The 15619-nt window shown below is 41.8% G+C and overlaps 1 protein-coding gene across 3 annotated transcripts in view; it reads left to right on the top strand.

The window, feature by feature from the left end:
• KCND2 (potassium voltage-gated channel subfamily D member 2) overlaps positions 1–15619 on the top strand; it is a 494989-nt gene that overhangs the window by 422857 nt on the left and 56513 nt on the right. Inside the window, exons 4-6 of one of the 3 annotated variants that reach the window (XM_044276994.1) lie at positions 5039–5158; positions 11024–11046; positions 14186–14189. In XM_044276994.1, the coding sequence (XP_044132929.1) occupies positions 5039–5158; positions 11024–11046; positions 14186–14189 (147 nt within the window). The remainder of the gene's footprint in view (positions 1–5038; positions 5159–11023; positions 11047–14185; positions 14190–15619) is intronic. The other 2 variants (XM_044276996.1, XM_044276995.1) reach the window with 2 other exon arrangements.

Raw genomic sequence — 15619 nt, 5'->3', positions numbered from 1 at the left:
GCCCCCCACTAGTTCCATTATATAATGCTTCCCCTCCATAATGCCTATATAATGTTCCACCATAGTGCCAGTATGTATATAATGCTCCTCCATTCCTCCCCAGTAGTGTCAAGTATATATAATGATCTCCTTCCCCACTTCCCTGGTGCCCCCAGCAGCGTGGACATTTAGTATATAAAAAAAAAGCCTCCCTCCCGTCCAGCCGCCGCTGTCTGAAATGCAGACTACAATTTTATCTGTGGCTTGTGTTGCTGCGTCTTGACACATGCGTTCCTAATGACATCACCATTCCTGCTCTGGGTCTCACGTGATGACGTCATCATACAAGACCCGGAACAAGAGGTTGCAGTGATGTCATTGTGGCTTCTTGCTCTGTTCTAATGCGTCAGCGGCCTGACGCTTGTGAAGTTGGATGGCCACCCTAGCGAAGTGGAACCCTTAGGTGGATGACTACCCTCCCCTATCCATCGTCCTGGCCCTATTTCAGAGCACATTACTGCAGGAGGTATAACAGGAGAGGACTATAACTCCCAGCATGTCTAAGCCATTATTATTTAACATCAGAGCACATTACAGAGGGAGGTATAAGAGAAGACTACAACTCCCAGCATGTCCAAGCAGTTATTATGTAATATCAGAGTACATTATTAGATGAGGTATACAACTCTCAGCATATCCAGGGTGTTGTAATGTACCCTGATATTATATAACAATGGCCTGGACATGCTGAGAGTTGTAGTCCTCTCCTCTTATACTACCTCTTGTAATGTACTCTGATATTACAAAACAAACTGGACATGTTGGGAGTTGTAGTCCTCTCCTCATACCTCCTCTTGTAATGTACTCTGATATTACATAACAGGAGGTATAAGAGGAGAGGACTACAACTCCCAGCATTTCCCTGGCACTTACATTAAATTCATACTTCTTCACATGCAGGGCTGGTCTTCTTTTTCATTACTTTAATGCACTGCTGAGCTCCGCCTCCTGTTCTGGTCACATGATGATGAGGTAATCACAGGTCCTTCATCACCTCTTCTCTGCTGAGCTCCGCCTCCTGCATCTGACATTATCTCAGGTCCTGTCAGGACTCTGATAATGATTTCTCTTACATGTGAGGGAGGAGACCGTACACTGCATTGTAAAGTGCAGCTGTTCAGTTGTCCGCCCGTTTGCTTCCTCGGACGTTCAGCTGAACAGCAGCACTGAAGCAGGGGGCCCCTTGCCCCCCCTAATGCCGGCCCTGGTGCTGTGTATAATGTGATGGAAAGGAGGCAATATTGACAATCACAATACATTAGTAAGTGTCTTGTATTAACTGCATGATAAATACCATTTTCTGAAGTGAGACAAACCCTTTAACCCCTTTAAGCATAAATCTCTGGCATGAAATTTATCAAATCTTAACCTTCTCATATTGTACATGATCTACATTATTCTCCTACCATAATGACCTATCGCCTATCTACAGGATAGGTGATAAATATCAGATTGCTGGGTTCTGACTGCTGGAACACCCACTGATCGTGAAAAAAGGGGTCCTGAGACATTAGATTACATTACCACCAATCTATGTACACAAGGGTCTTAAGACCACGTTCCCTTGACCATGGGGGACCCAGCAGTAAGACCCCCACCAATCAGACACTTCTCACCTGTCGTGTCATAGCTGTTTCACCTTTTCACATTCCCTATCCTTAAAGGTTTTCTTTGGGTGTAAAAAAATAAATACAATTAAAATAAAAAATCTAGCCCAAAATATTTGTCAAACTAAAATAGAAATCCTCGCCTGTTAAAGGGCCTGTGTCCACGTTTCTATTTATCCACAGGGGATAACTAAGTGAGCCCCCACTTATCCCCCTTCATGACTGAGTGGCAGCTCAAGCATATGCACTGCCTCTCCATCCATTCTCTATGGGGGTCGCAGGAGATGGCAGAGTACAGCACTGGCTATTTCCAGTGGTCCCAAAGAGAATAATGAAGCAGCTAGGCGTATGTGTGGCCTGCCACATCATCAAAAAGGGGGAACAGGACCCGTTCCTGGGATCAGTGGGGGTCGCTGAATCAGACCCCACTAATCATATAGTTATGCCCTATGGTGTGGAGAGGATAACTTGAAAACTTGGACAACCCCTTTAAATCCTTCACCACTCCACCAGTATCTCTTTACATGTAACATGTAAATACGGAATATCATCACTACAGCCATGTAATCCATATGTGTCAGTACTGGAGAATGTGACGCACTGTGCAGAATTTTTCGGGCATATCCCTTTGCAGGTTACAACCTTTAACAAAGCCCAAGCAAAGGCTCTAGAGGAGCAACGTGAGCAAAGGGCACAAACGGAGGGTCATAACTGGAGCAGAGGCATTAGGGTCATCTGAGGCAGGGTAATAGTGGGGATCCTGAAGCAGGGGTAACTGGAGAAGAGGCAATATTAGGCTAGTGTCACACTAGCCACAAGGAACTCCGGCAGGCTGTTACGGCTGGTGAACAGCCTGTCGGATCCTTGCTGCCACTAGTGCATGAGCGCCCCCGGACTACCGCTCTGGCCCCATTGACTATAATAGGGGCGGGCCGGAGTTCCGGCAGCAGCATGGAAAATATGCCAAGAGGCGGCCGGAATAAAACTACGACATGCACTAGCGGCAGCACGGATCCGACAGGCTGTTCACCCACCGGGAAAAGCCTGCCGGAGTTCCTTGCCGCTAGTGTGAAAGTACCCTTAGCGGTGCATTTAGAGTGGGGGCATCTGGAGCTTGAGCATTTTTGGGGGTGCACCTAAAGCAGAGGCATTAGGGTCACCTGAGGCAGGGTAATAGTGGTGATCCTGGAGAAGAGGTATTAGGGGGCAACTGGAAAAGATGCAATATTATAGGTGCATTTAGAGTGGGGGCATCTGGAGCTGGGGCACTTATGAGGGTGCACCTAAAGCAGAGGCATTGTGGGGACCTAGGGCAGAGTCTTCCCCCCCCTCAATGCCACTCTGACCTCTGCAGAGAGCAGCACACATTCATAGATCTGTGTCTGCTATAAACAAATCCCCTATTTCCCCCTTACAGTCTCCTACAGCTCCCTACTGTCACACACCTGAGAAATCAGCCCAGCACCCCAGAGGAGTCCTTCTCTCCAGCAGCCACAGTTTCCTGACAGAAGGGAGGGCAGGAGGAGGCAGACACCTTCTCTCCTCCTTCATAGCCAGCAGCCCCAGTAGTCTAGAAGATACTGTGGGGCCTCCTGTACAACGTACACCAGTAGGAGTCTGCATCACTGTGCGATACTGCCACCTAGTGGCTACAATAATTATCTCTCCTGAGAAAGGAGAAATAATTATTTCTCCATCTTATCTCGGGTGCAGGAGACTGGGGGCCCACCGAGTAATCCCCCGCCTCCCGGTGGGCCAGTCCGAGCCTGCTTACATGTGATATACGAAATGTAAGCAGGAACATACTCAAACAATCCAGCGGGTTTTGGCAGAGTGGGTATAAAGTATGTAAGTCCCATTCAGGTAAAATATCAAACAACTTTTTTTAAACAACAGCCCAAAATTAAGCTTTCTGAACATCAGTGGTCACATGTACATTATCCACTCATTTACAAAAAAAATAAGGCACCCAGATAGAAATGTCTTATTACTGCAACGTTCGGCATGCTGTTATGTCTCAGACAGATCTGTAAATGATTACAAGTGTGGTCTGACACACTGCCCCAACTGCTGGTGTGATCATCTGGGGAGCCATTGTATACAACAGTCGGTCACCTCTAGTAGTGATACAATGGACACTAATAGCTCAGCGATATGAGCAGGACATCCTGCGGCTACTTATGTTGCCTCTCATTGGAATTTTTCAGCAGGATAATTCTCACCCACATACAATAAGAGTTTCCCTTCCCAGGAATATATCTGCAAAATTGCAACACTTCCTTGCTTTGCATGGTTGCCAGACTTATCGCAAGTCACCAGCTTTGAGCACCTACCTGTGTGTAGGATCTGTGGGCAAATGTGCAGCGGAATACCATGTGGAACCTGTATGCCTACGTGCCCAACCATATATAAGCTAGTACCCAGGCTGGAGCCTTCTTTAATTTGCATAGTTGTCCCCAATAAACGTATCCTTTCTCTCTAATATTGTAATCAATTACATATATCAGCCTTACATTCACACACATATAGAGATTCATCGAGTCTTGGCGTGCTATTTTTTTGTCAATGAGTATATTATAGGCCTTTAGAAGACAAGCAGACAAAATAGGGCGTAGGCATAAAATCTGGTCAAAGGAAACGTCATTCAGTGTTAGGCCTCATGCACATGACCGTGATGTGTTTTGCGGACCATAAATTGCGGATCCGCAAAACACGGATGGCGTCCGTGCGCGTTCCGCAATTTGCATGGACAGCCTTCAATATAAATGCCTATTCTTGTCCGGAAAGCGCGGACAAGAATAGGACATGTTATATTTTTTTAGTGGGGCCGCGGAACAGAGCAACGGATGCAGAGCACACGGAGTGCTGTCCGCAACTTTTGTGGCCCCATTGAAGTGAATGGGTCTGCATCCATAGCAACTAGGAAGTAAAAATAAAAAATAGAGCTGAAATGTGATTTATTTCTTTTTTTAGGCAGTACTGACCCTTCATAGAACTGTATATATGCATGAGGCCCAGTGTTACGCTAGGCTTCTAGAAATAAAAATATAAAAGAAACATCAATGAGAGATCTTATTCAATAAGACCACTCATAAAATATTCATGGAGGCAAAATGTAAAAGAAGCAACGCTAAAAGGGCTTGGAAGATTTGTTACGTGCCATTCTGCTCCATGGATTCACATCAGACATCAAAGCTGTGCACAGATGTGAATTCAAGGGCCATAGAAATAAAGGATTGTTTTAATATAAGTCAAAATGAATACATGGGAAATGAAAAGTGTTTTCTTTAAATATATGGAAATGGTAATAAAGGATTTGTCTTTTGTTACAAAACCAACTATTAACATTAATATATGATTCACATTTATATTTGCCAAAATCATTAGTTAAGATATTGGATTCTTCTGGCTTACAGGATTCCAGTGAGGAGGAACACGCTCTCATTACCAAGACCGGATCTACATTCGCAACACAGCATCACCACTTGCTTCACTGTCTGGAAAAGACCACGGTAGGGAGATTGAAGCAATTTCCTTCTGCAGCCTTGTATTAGTTTCATAGCAGATGAGCTAGAATCTCATCAGAAAGTCTTTATAGTTCTGCTATGCCGTGATGGCTGCCGAGTCCTCTTGTTTTAATCTGACTACCATTATTTTTATATCCAAAGAAGATATCCTTGTTGGCCTTCCTTTGTCATTCACTTTTATATTTTGAGCTATTAGTTTTTATCATTCAGGTGCTTCCTTTTTAGACTTAGGGGGTCATTTATCAAACTGGTGTGAAGTAGAACTGTCTTAGTTGCCCATAGCCACCAATCAGATTTCACCTTTCATTTTCCAAAGGAGCTGTCAAAAAATGAAAGATGAAATCTGATTGGTTGCTATGGGCAACTAAGCCGGTTCTACTTTACACCAGCTTCGATATGGGTCAGATTTACTATTATGGTTACGACACAATTCTGGCATTAACTGCACCGTCATTTTGGTACCAATTACTTTAGACAAATGTATTATTGATTTATTTTTACAGTTATGTTCTTGTTTTATCATTGATGGTTATACGTTTGAACACCGTTTTATAGCCACATACTGAATGAAGCCACATAAAACGTAAGACTGTGGGGAAAAGACACCTAGAGGGCGGCTTCACTAAGGTCATAACTAGACTCCAAATAGAAATAGCTATGAATAACCATACAACAGTACATTTTTGTGAAAGATGGAGGTCGGCCACCTTGCGTGCTGGCCTAATACTTCTTCGGTGGACATATGCCTGTTGGTCACACACGTAGTTCTTTCTTGCAAGGCTCTTTCCGCCAGCTGTGACAACTGAAAAAGAGACCAACAATACGAAGTGTGCAGCAAATGCTAGAAATTACATTAGATACATTGCTTTATTCTTCTTCCACTGATTGTGAGTTTTAGCTTGTATTTTTGTGAATTCTCCTCCACACTTCGCCCAGAATTCCCTCCTTATTCGTTGTGTCTCCAGACCCTTTCTTGGTTGTTTGCATTCTAGGCAGTATTTTCTTCATATCAGGCTTGCTAAGCAGCTCTCAGGAATGCTGCCAGGTTCTGATATTGCATTACTGTAACAATGAAAGTTGTCTACAAGACGGCAGAACTTGATTTCAGCTACAGCAATCCTTTTTGCCAAGACCTAATCAATGGTTGTTGGTACTCAGATACCCAGAGGACTTGAGAACAGCAGAATTATTTACCAACTGGATGGTTGCAAAAAAATAAATACATTTTATATATATATATATATATATATATATAGATAAGCACAAATCAGACAATAAATACAGACTAATAAACTCACTGATAGATGACAGCAAACTGGATGAGGGAGACGGAGGCTGGCAATGGAGTAGATGGCAGACAGCAATGGCATCATACAGGTGTGAGGAGTGAAGAATGGAGGTACAGTAAGAGAAATAAAACCTAGCAGAAACTAACTTTGAACTGCTAAGTCCAACTGGAAGGCAAGAAAATCACAAAACTCACAGCAAACAGAAAGCCTATGACAAACATAACTACAATACAGACGGTAATAGGAGCGGAACCACAGACCCCAGGATGCACTGAAACTTAGCCAGTGGGCTGAGAATTAAGAATCTGGAAACAACTGCATATAGCATTCACTATCCCCTGGGGTGGGATTCAAATATTTAACAACAGGTTCCCTACTCAGCGGCGGATACGCGGCGTCACGACACATATTCACATATACATACACCATATATATGCAACACAGATAAATACACCATATACATGGTACACACACATAAATACACTATATACATGGTACACACACATAAATACACCATATATACACTACACACATAAATACACCATATACATGGTACACGTACATAAATACACCATATATACACTACACACATAAATACACCATATACATGGTACACATACATAAATACACCATATACATGGTAAACATACATACACACTACACACATAAATACACCATATATACACTACACACATAAATACACCATATACATGGTACACATACATAAATACACCATATATACACTACACACATAAATACACCATATACATGGTACACGTACATAAATACACCATATATACACTACACACATAAATACACCATATACATGGTACACATACATAAATACACCATATACATGGTAAACATACATACACACTACACACATAAATACACCATATATACACTACACACATAAATACACCATATACATGGTACACATACATAAATACACCATATATACACTACACACATAAATACACCATATACATGGTACACATGCATAAATACACCATATACACATACTACACACAGAAATACACCATATACATGGTACACATACATAAACACACCATATATACACTACACACATAAATACACCATATACATGGTACACATACATAAATACACCATATACATGGTACACATACATACACACTACACACATAAATACACCATATATACACTACACACATAAATACACCATATACATGGTACACATACATAAATACACCATATATACACTACACACATAAATACACCATATACATGGTACACATGCATAAATACACCATATACACATACTACACACAGAAATACACCATATACATGGTACACATACATAAACACACCATATATACACTACACACATAAATACACCATATACATGGTACACATCCATAAATACACCATATACATGGTAAACATACATAAATACACCAGAATTACTTTAGACAAAATACACCATATACATGGTACACATACATAAATACACCATATATACACTACACACATAAATACACCATATACATGGTACACATACATAAATACACCATATATACACTACACACATAAATACACCATATATACACTACACACATATCACTCAACATTTAAAAAGCCTAAGGAGCTAAACTATGGAATGGAAGCGCTCATCTCCAACTGTCGCTGTAATTTTAACAACCACATCTGGAGAACCTGAGGGAACTGGCTGAATCCCATGCCTGACTATACCCGTAAGGCTCCATTCACACGTCCGAAATTCTGTTCCCCATTTTGTGGAACGGAATTGCGGACCCATTCATTTCTATGGGGCCACACTGTGTGCTGCCCGGATCTGGAAAAGCAGATCTGCACTTCTGGGTCTGAAATTCAGTTTCCGAAAAAAATAGAACATGTCCTATTCTTGTCCGCAATTGCGGACAAGATTAGGCATTTTCTATTATAGTGCCGGTGATGTGCGGTCCGCAAAATGCGGAACGCACATTGCCAGTGTCTGTGTTTTGCAGATCCGTGGATCCGCAAAACACATGAGTATGTGTGAATGGTCTCTAAAGACATATGGAAACTAAAAGGTATTTAAAGTTATAACAATCAAAAAGTCCCTCTCGGCAAAAAAAGACTAAGCAGGTTGATAACAGAACCGAATTCGGATGAAGGGCAGTTACATAGGAAGCGCATAAAATTAAAGGGTCATTCACATCTGAAATAGGGCATGTGGGGCCAGCTCCTATCTGCAGAACAGGAGCCACATAGTGAACAGAGAGCAGCTACGCATACGTGGCCACCCTCTGTCCACCACTATTGGAGTTCTGTAAATAGCCAAGTGCTGGCCTGGGTATTTTCGTCAGTCCCATGGCAGTAAATAAAGAGGTGGCCATGCATGCGAGTGTGCTCATAATGTTATGAGACTTCTGAGAATAGTTGAGCATGCTCACTTGGCTATTTTCAGAACTCCCATAGCAATGAATGGAGAGCACACCATACATGGATAGGTAATCAATAGCAGATGGAGGGGGTTTCGACTCCCTGCACAGGGTTGTGGCAATCCTGCGAGCACTGCGTCCTCTTCATATTAACTTGTCATCTGCCTTGCAGTGGCAGTGCAGTGTACTTACAGCTGCCCATCTCGTTCAAGTGAATGGGACAAGCAGTTGTACAAGTATCTTTGAAGAGGATGCAGCAAGTCTGCGACCCCTTCATACAACTGATCGTGGGGGTGCCAGGAGTCAGACCCTTGCTGATCTGATATTGAGGCCATCAATATTATGCCGCTGCACAATTTTTTACATTTATTTTGAATATATATTTTCAACACGATATCCAATTACCAAGAGATTGAGCACATTTGGAAATGAGCACAACCCAGTAGTCTCCAGCCTGTGCCTTTCCAGCTGTTGGAAACGGCAGCTCGCACCATAAGGCTCTCATGGGCATGCTGGAGAGAATACTGCTATAATTTCAAAAACTGCTATCAGTTCAAAAACGTTTACATCCCAAAGCCTGCATCTTTCTCACAGCCAAGACGTTTTTTTATCTCCTACATTATTCAGTTGCCATAATTAAAGGGGTTGTTCAGCCAGTAAGACTGACGACCTATCTTCAGGATAGGACATCAATATCTGATCGGCAGGGGCCTGACTCCAAGCACCCCCGCCGATCCGCTGTTTGAAGGGTAGGCGGCGCTCGTGCAAGCATGACTTCTTCTTCAAGATCACACCGCACGTCATCTCAAAATTCTCAGTGGCTCAGAGTAATTACACGTGCTTGTTCCATTCACTTGAATGAGACAAGCACTTCTAATTACACGGTGACGCCGATGCAGGCGAGACAAAGAGCAGTGCAATCTTAAAGAGGAAGCAGTGCTCGTGCCGGAAATCGGACCTCCAACAAACTGATATTGATGATTCCATAAATGGCATCATCATGACAACTCCGATCCATATGCCCTACTCATTCATATAGATGTAATAGAGGGTGGGAGATTGCTCTATGACCCACAGTGAAAAGCATTAACATGAAGACCCTCTTCCTCTGGCGGAATGAAGTTGTACCTGAATAGCCACCATATAACAGCTGCAGGGAAGATGTCGTGCAAGCCACAGTAGTTGTTTTTGCTAGGGATCGCAGAAGCCGTACTTATTACGTAGTACATATTAACTCTCTAAGTAACTGGCCAAATTTCGCTTTTGCATTTTCATTCCCCGCACTCCCATCCACCTTCTAAGACTGATAACTTTCCACTCACACAGCCTTATGAGGGCTTATTTTTTGTGGGACAATTTATGTTTCCTAATGGCACCATTTAATTCACCATATCTTGTATTGCAAAAAAGCGGAAAAAAAATATTTGTGTGGAGAAATTAAAAAATACATTTCCGGTTTTGTTTATATGCTAAAAATGACTTGACAAGCTTATTCTGTCGGTATGATTACGGCGATATCAAGTTTATATACTGTAGTTTTGTTTTTTTACTACTTTTAAAGAAATAAAAACCTGTCAAAAATAAAAATTTCCTTACATCGCCACATTCAGACATCCATAACTTTTTATTTTTGGTCTACAGAGATGAGCTCTGTACTTCATTAGTACCATTTTTGGTAACCTACTTTTCATTCAATTTCTTGGGAGGGGCAAAGTGACCCAAAAATTGCAAATCTATAATTTTTTTGGGGGGGACATGGCGATATCAATTATGTTTATTTTTTATTGTTACATGATTTTATATAGGTGTTCTGTGGATATGACTGCTTTCTCTTTATACTTTGTATATGTATGGTCTGCTCAATAAGGAAACCCGAATAACCACTTTTTGTGTGTTGAACATTGATTATTGAAGGGAGTAGGACGTACACGTAAGTATAATCTCCTTGGTTTTAGGAATCTGAAGATATACAGTATGTCTGATAGTATCTGTATAACTGGGATAAATGATTTCTTTTCCTATATCTTTTCTTCAGGTAAATATAATTGTGCTGTATGGCTTCTGTCTCATGCATATCTGTCTCTGTCATCCAAATAATCTCCATTTCCCTTATTTTTCTATTATCATGTTGCATGTAGGGGTTATCTCATATTGTGGATGAGTCCATCTTACCACTAAGTTCTTCATCCAAAATCCAGGTACCATTTCAATCTTTCTTCTGATTGTGGAAGATTAGTAGCCACCTTCTTATGTAATGCAACTGTAGTATCAGAGGGAATCTGTCACCAGCAACCTCCCTATAAAACTGTATAGACACATATCTGTGGTTTCCCTGATGAAAATATTGTTCTTCTTTTGTTGATCCAAGACTGTGTTCCTGAGCAGTGATGGCCAGTTCGCATTGTTTGCCCGCAAACACATGCGGGCTGCCATCTTTCCTCACAAGTCCGGCAAGGCACAGGTAAGCCCTTACCTGTGCCTGCGCCGCGAGCCGGTCTGAAATCAAATGCGGTCAGCGGGAGCAGGCAGTTCCGAGAACAGCCGCTGGGAACTGCCTGCTGCTGTTTTCGGAACTGCCTGCTCCCGCTGACCGCATTTGATTTCAGACCGGCTCGCGGCGCAGGCACAGGTAAGGGCTTACTTGTGCATTGCCGGACTTGTGAGAAAAGATGGCAGCCCACATGTATTCGCGGGCGAACTGGCCATCACTGTCCCTGAGTTCTGATATTTTTCTTAATATGCACATTAGACCTTTGGTGCAATGAGGGCATCACCATTGTTCTTGTTGCCCACCAAGCTCTACTTATTTATGTGGCCAACCCTTCCCTTCCTGCTTTGATTGACAGGGCCAGGCAGTGGCAAAGGAGTGAGGGAGGGGATGACCCCAGAAAGGAGCCAAGCTTGGGTGCAACAAGAACAATGGTGATGCCCTTATTGCACCAAAGGCCTAATTTGAATATTTAGAAAAAATATCAGAACTTGTGAACAGAGCCTTGGATCAACAAAAGGAAAACAGCGTTTTAATCAGGTGAACCAAAGCGATGTGTCTATGCAAACAGTTTTATAGGGAGGTTGCTGGTGACAGAACTCCTTTAATGTAGTATTCTGTTTCTTCAGTGAGCTGTGTCATATATAACTGAATGAATCTGCAGGTGCCCTACATCTGAAAAAATCAGATATTTGTTTCTTTGTGAATGTCGTCACATTGTGTGCAAACACTAAAATCTGTCCCAGATTGTAAAATGAATGAGCTCATGCTATTAACAGATATAACCTTACATTCTGAAAATTCTATATCTTCAAATCCATCATCATTAAACATCCACAAACCCTTTTACTGGACATCTTAAGCTGGCCATACACAAGGTAAAAGTTTGCCAAATCTGCCAAATTCGGTGACATCAACCAATAGAATAGAGTGATCAAGCATGTTTGATTTCATAAATAATCAATTTTATGTTCACTTCATAGAAATAAACACGTATTCTTAGCCGAACTGAATGTGAATGTTTATGGCAAAGCCAAGAGAATGTATCCGACAGTGATCTCGTGTATGGCCAGCTATAATCCACCAAGAACGGATCAGTAATAAGCTTTTACTATAACGGTAGATCCTATGCTTACAGATGTCTTTACACAGCCATGTTATCAGAACTAAAACAGATATTTTTCAAATATCTGAGTATATTAATGTGAGTGAGAAATATCACTGACTTTATAAAATAATTTTTGAAAATACAAAGTGACTTATTTATTGGAATTGATGCAGGCGGCTGTAATTTTTTTCTAGTGCAGGGAGATTGGATTGATCTTGGAAAGTGATGGACTACTTTTTGCCTCACCGGTTTTCATAAATAATGGCTGCTATATTATGCCCATAATGTAATAATGTCTACGCAATTTTAACAAAACTGGCTAGCATCAAGTCATTCACTGCATCTAGAAATCAGACTGGTGTAATAAGAATGTTGTGTAAGTGTTTTCTAAGCCCTTATTTTGTCTTCCTGTGTGACCTGCTCCTTTACTTTCCTTGTTCATGTGTCAGGAGCTAAATATTGTTGGCGCACACTGTTTACTAAACAATTCAGCCGTAAAATTACAAATTAAATAAAACTTCTATGATAGAAGCCTGTTGTACTAAACTTTCATGGGCCAATTTCTTGTGGAAAAAAAGTTCACAGTTGACCATTGATGGTGGTTATCCTATTGTGCTTTCTAAAAACTCAAAGATGTATAGGGGAGGAGAGTGACAGCCCTTTGCCTGCTGCTTAGCTTCAAGGAAAACTAACCTACAGGCAATCCCATGTCCTGGATACAGGTAGAAGGTAGATAATGGTCAACACAGTGTTCAATATGAATCTGTGCCACAACCTTACATATCCCATTTTGGAGGGACTTGGATGACTAGCAAACAGAGCTTGAACCTGCTATGTTGAGCATAGTGTCTGAGCTGCATGTTATGGGCAGCATGTTATAGAGCAGGAGGAGCTGAGCAGATTGATATGTAGTTTTATGGGAAAAGTTTCAGTATAACTTGTATTTTATTAATTTAGATTCCTGCTCATTCTGGCCCTTGTGATGTGATCCTATCAGTTAGTGTTCATTGAATCAAAGCCAAACTAATTGACTTTGATCCGAATTTCAGGAAATAATTTGATCCGAATTTCCTCGTGCTCTGTGGTAGCGAATCTATTTTAGCTGAAATGGCGGCAAATTTTTTTTTTTCGCTACATCCATTTGCTTGCAGAGAGGCCGTCTTGATTGAAGACACTGCGCAAAATCTCGCACAGGGTGACCTGTAGCGTCACCGTGCTGGCCGGTTGTCTTCAATCAAGATGGCCATGACAGCCTCTCTGCAAGCAAATGGATAAGGTGAGTATTTATATATTTTTTAACCCGTGAAAGGCCTTAATTTTAATCTCCGATGCCGCGATCAGCGATGAACGCGACATCTGAGGGGTTCAGTGACATGGGGCGGCACTATCGCCGTTCTCGTCATTGCGCCCACTACATTAAAAGGAATGCACTTGGTGACAAAGTAATTTGTCACAAATCTAATTTCTTTGTGAAATCTTTCCTAACTTCGCTCATCACTGCAGCCTTCCCCCTATGACTGAGCATGCAGAGATAGCCTCCTTGACTGCCCAGAATGAGCAGGAATTAAAGCATTAAAATAAAAGTTTTGCTGAATCTTTTCCCACAAAACTACTGTAAGGGATCATCTATTTTCGGGGGATCACACTCACAGATATCTTCACTCTAAACAAACACATAAACGCATCCCTGACTCACCTAGAGAGCCCTGTTCACATATGGAACACAAATGCAGCTTTCCTCAGCTATACAGTCCAGCAACCTCCAGGCTGTAAAACATCAACACCTTTAGGGGGATTGTGGCCCAGTAGTCCTCCCGACTCTGGCCTCGTGATCCTTGTTTCACAGGCGTCACCGCGTCACCCAAAGTTCAGGCTATCGCCTAGCGTCGTGGCCCCTCAGCCAACCCGGCTGAGACCACTCACACAGAGCCTCTGCTCCAGGATCACACAAACTTCCCCCAGACTGAGATAGTGGAAGGTGCTTTATGCCGGCCTGATTACAGCAGGCGTCACCTGCGATCACCTCAGGTAGAAGAAATCTGCTCTGCCTCCTGCTGCTCTATTACATGCTGCCTGCATATTACACTGCATTGTCATGGTGACAGGTTCCCTTTAAAATAAAGTTAAAGTAATGAAATCCAAAAATTTTTAAATGTAATTTACCCTAAGGGTCAGTGAATCGGAAACATTTAGTCAAGGATAGCAAATACTATGTACATGTATAAGGAAAGTAAACATGGCTTAGGAAACCCTTACCTATGACATTTTTATTATAAAAGAGTGTGCTTATTAAAGTGCCACTGCATTCAGACAAAGTGGCACTTTAAATGCAGGCATCTATAACATGCCTATAGCCATTACAGACTGCAGTCGCAGAGGTAACCCGAAACTAAGGTATGTTGTTCGTCATATTCACAGCCCATGTGGAAGAGACAAGTGGAAGGCACAATCAACTGGAGGAGAACCACTGACGAACAAGGCTCCTCCGTTGAAGTGATACCCACAGTTTCCATTTAATCAGAACTATAAAAGCATCAAACAGCACAGGACTGTACATCTTGTACTCTGCCTCCGCTCTCATTAGTGGTCATAGTCATCTGATAAATGCTTGCTTCTAAAATCCCACTGTCCTACGACAGTCCTAGGACAGTAGTGATTTAAATGAAGATTTGTAATTTTTTTATCCTTACAGTGTTTCCAACAGTAAATTAAAATGTTGGCCCCATTGTTCTACATACGTCCTTATGAATGTAAGATAGCTAGTTACAATTTTTTTTTCATTTAAATACAATTGCCTTGTGTAGTCTCCATTTTTCTTAAATGCCATAATTATTGTGTTGCAGCTGTTTAATAACTGTACTTGTGCTCAAGCTGACATGTTTGGCACAGCTCTTGCATTGCTTGAATTTGGCTTTAAGCTACCTATAATTGTAGCTATTTAGAAAATAAGTGTGTAAAAGCCCATACACGCAAAACAACATGCGATTTCTACAAGCTCTAATTGAAGACTGTTAGTCACCATAGACTGTGAGGACGAGACCCTGGCATTCTTTCTGTACAACTATAATTGACTTGTGAATAACATGACTATACACATTAGTTGGTTGGCAAGTGGTAAGGGGTGGGGGCATTCACAGC

The sequence above is a fragment of the Bufo gargarizans genome, chromosome 2 (genome assembly GCF_014858855.1).
Source record: "Bufo gargarizans isolate SCDJY-AF-19 chromosome 2, ASM1485885v1, whole genome shotgun sequence".
NCBI lineage: Eukaryota > Metazoa > Chordata > Amphibia > Anura > Bufonidae > Bufo > Bufo gargarizans.
Note: the sequence above shows the minus strand (reverse complement) of the source record. Positions and strands in the feature narration are given on the sequence as shown.